Raw genomic sequence first — 3373 nt, 5'->3', positions numbered from 1 at the left:
TTTAACTTTTGAACAGTTAGTTTAGTAATTTTATGTGACCATTGAAAGTTCTGATTTTTAAGAGTACAATTATTCAAATCAAAATTGCATATGAGATGAATAATTTTCTCCAGTAAATTAGTATTTCTTCCTGCTGTCCTACACCTAGGCAAGGCCTTGTCCATGTACTTTTTCCCACTATTGGAATATTCTGTGTGAGTGTGTTTGTGCGTCTTCTTGATAACTACTACAAAGGAGTTAACCAATTTAAAAAACATTTAAAATACTAAAAGCAGAGAGAATTATTGGCTTAGGGGGCCCTCATGGGTAGTTGGAATAAGAAATTTCCTTCCAGAGCTGATGGAAATCAGTCTCATTTCACTTTTCAGCCTACCTTACTAATAAAATTCTAGAATATTATGGGTGTGTTTGGAGAGTTGGAATATAATTAGGATTGTTGGAAATCGGATGGTTGTTAGAAAGCGTGAATAATCGAAGACGAAACGAAAATGAGATCGTGAAGCATGAAAACGATGAGAAAGAGGATTAAATTGAAAACTATCGGAACAAAAAGAGTTTTGTATTACAAATCAAACTCAAAACGCTCAATCCAAACGTAGATTTTTTATTACATTATATTATAATCACATCGCAGAACCACCCAACACACCCTATTTGTTCTTAACTGCATGGAGTAGGAAGAGGTTGTCCAATAAATATATTAATTCGTAGGAATTATGGAGAAGAGAAGCCACTAGGAAACAAACAGGTCACTCTGCTGGGGGGGTCCCAGTTCACAGAACCTCAGTGAATAAAGACCCAAAATACAAAATACTGCAATCCACACATCACAATGTAATAATGAATTTTGCTGCACCATTGGTACAATGGGGCAAGTTGGAGGGTCTCTTCTTTTTGCAACCCTACCCTACAAAAGTGTCATCTTCTCTTTCTTTGCCTTTTGCCCACCTATTTTATACCACTCAGCTTGTAGGGCTTGTTTCCCCTTGCCCCTTTTTTTAATTTAGTCAATGGCCTCATGAGAGGGAAAGATCTTACTATTCCATTGATTTTAGTGGAATTTAATACAGGTCGTCTTTAAGGATATACAAATAATTGATCAGGATTTAGGATCTTGAGAGAAAGATAGACAGAAAGAGAGAGATTTGGTCTATCTTTTGGCAATCTCATTGATCAAATTTGAACACACAAGAGCAGATTTTTAGACAAATGGAGGGATGGTGATTGAGATCTAAGATCTCATGGATTGCCCACTTTGAGTAGACTCTGATAATTGGTCCACTTCCCATCTTTGTCTGGGTGCAACCTTGTCATGGACAGCCACATACTCCTGTAAAATAGAACCAAAAATTCAATGACTAATCAGTAATCACCTTCTTTTCTTACCTTTTTTCAAACAAAAATATGTTTTCCACCAATAATTCAGCAGCCTCTAACAAAGCACCTTCTTTTTCCCCCCTTCCTACCTCCATTCTTTTTATCAGTTCATCTGCCATGTTTGCTATTACCACTATTTTCCTGGCTGAATTGTCTATGAAGCCTTCCTCCACTCCTTTGTCAAATAAGGCAAGCAAGCTGTCATAGTATCCATCCACATTTAGCAATCCTACCTGATTACACATTTTTCAAAACCAATGAATGGTCAAGTTAACAATAAACTACTTTGACAACATTGCTGTTTGCTGCTTTTTATTTGTGGGTTTCAAGAATACTTTTGAAATTTTGAATAAACCAAGGAAATAAAGTAGGGAGATACTGAAAAATCCATCATATTGTTTTAGATACTCTTTTTTCCAGAAAGTTGTCGATGCAAATTCTTATCTTACTGGCTTGTCATGAATTCCTAGCTGAGCCCAAGTTATCATCTCTAGTAATTCTTCCATAGTTCCATAGCCACCTAGTCCAATGGATTTTGAATTTTTCATCAAAGTTGTCAAGTTTCTGCTAGTGAAGTAAATAAAACAAAGCGCTTTGCATAATAAACACACACACACAGACACACAATCTTATAGTTCTTATTATAACCTGGCAGTGCTACAAATGCATCAGCATGTTTGGCCATTTCTGACTTCCTTTGGTGCATATCTGCCACAGTTTTCACTTGGCCGACAGTTTCTCCTGATATCTGCAAGTGGGATTTCATTAATTTAACCCAAAAACCATCTTACATTCCATAGACCAAGAAAGGAAGCTTGCAGAAGAGGTACCTCATGAGGCAGAAGTGCCTTGGGAATCACTCTATACATCATGAATGAAACAACAAGATTAATCAACAACATGATACTTAAACAGAAATGTAAATTTGTATAGAAGCCACAAATTTTGGAGCAAAGGCTGCAGCATACCCAAGAACATGGCTGCCTCCAGAAAACACAGTTTTAGAAATCAAACCCATTAGGCCCACACTTCCTCCCCCATAAACCAAGTCAATTTTTTTCTCAACCTGATACACAGGAAAAAAGAATTAGAACTTACAACTTTTGTGGGAAAATGTTACAAGTTAAGGAAGAATGAGAAGAGGAAACAGATATAGAATAAATACTAATTTCAATTTGACCTATTGATTGATATCTTCTATATTACCAGTATTTTACCAAGCTCAATTGTGGCTTCAGCATATGTAGACTTGTATCCAGCTTTGCTGCCACAGAATACACACACCCTTTTGAACCTTCCCAATTTCTGTTCACTTGTTGAAGACAGCCCTGTTCCCTCCATTCTCCACACACACACACACACACACACACACACACACACAGAGAATTAGGAGACAACCTTTGAATTTGCAAGCTTACTCTTTTTCATTCAAAATCTTGTCTGCTTTAACATGAGCAGCACATCTTCATTTGCTCATCCTTTTTTCTTCTCAACACCAACAAAAAGCAGCCCACTCTTCAAATCCTTGTGGAAATTGGGATTCATGGCAATGAACTCAAACCCATTCTCTTTCCTTTTCTGTTCATCTGCCTCTGACTAACACCTTGCTTTTATCATTTTGTTGTCCTCTGGTCTCCCCTCATCTCTCTCATTACATGATGGGGCTCAACTTAATTGCCCATTCTCTGTCCTAAGCTTTATATATAGGTCTGTGGAATCCTCAGACCTATTGCATTTTTTTTCACAAAGGGAAATATCAAACTAATTAGAGATGAAAATTAAGGGAGAATCATTCATTTATGATGCAATTGATTCAATTCTTTATATTAGAGGTCAAGCCTTTTATTGTCAATTTATTATTATCTGCATCTTGGTTCATCTTCATCTGACCTTTTGAATGATTTGATTATGTTAAGATTAAAAGGGAAAATCACACTTCTTTGCACTATGTCATTTCACCTAATATTCATAAATGGTCCTGGGGTGAACAGCAAAA

The 3373-nt window shown here is 36.5% G+C and overlaps 1 protein-coding gene across 2 annotated transcripts; it reads right to left on the bottom strand.

The window, feature by feature from the left end:
* Positions 1–545: 545 nt before the first annotated feature.
* On the bottom strand, positions 546–3133 carry LOC120085033 (cytokinin riboside 5'-monophosphate phosphoribohydrolase LOG1-like). 2 transcript variants are annotated; one of them, XM_039040859.1, is made up of 7 exons: positions 2584–3133; positions 2346–2443; positions 2208–2238; positions 2026–2125; positions 1827–1897; positions 1445–1610; positions 546–1330 (listed from the first exon to the last, which is right to left on the bottom strand). In XM_039040859.1, exons 1-7 carry the CDS (start codon positions 2716–2718, stop codon positions 1311–1313), a joined length of 621 nt encoding a protein of 206 aa, XP_038896787.1. In that variant the 5' UTR covers positions 2719–3133; the 3' UTR covers positions 546–1310. The 2 variants fall into 2 exon arrangements, with proteins under 2 accessions (XP_038896787.1, XP_038896786.1); XM_039040858.1 differs by having other exon boundaries at positions 1467–1610; positions 2584–3124.
* Positions 3134–3373: the final 240 nt, after the last annotated feature.

This window comes from Benincasa hispida, chromosome 9 (assembly GCF_009727055.1).
Source record: "Benincasa hispida cultivar B227 chromosome 9, ASM972705v1, whole genome shotgun sequence".
NCBI classification, from domain to species: domain Eukaryota; kingdom Viridiplantae; phylum Streptophyta; class Magnoliopsida; order Cucurbitales; family Cucurbitaceae; genus Benincasa; species Benincasa hispida.
Note: the sequence above shows the minus strand (reverse complement) of the source record. Positions and strands in the feature narration are given on the sequence as shown.

Excerpts from the sequence above, each read along its gene's own strand:
- LOC120085033 (XM_039040858.1), bottom strand. The coding sequence starts at position 2,718 with ATGGAGGGAACAGGGCTGTCTTCAACAAGTGAACAGAAATTGGGAAGG. Across the intron at positions 2,444-2,583 it reads TTGAGCTTGGTAAAATACTG|GTTGAGAAAAAAATTGACTT; the intron begins GTAATATAGAAG and ends CCTGTGTATCAG. Across the intron at positions 1,898-2,025 it reads TGCATTTGTAGCACTGCCAG|GTGGCTATGGAACTATGGAA; the intron begins GTTATAATAAGA and ends CCATTGGACTAG.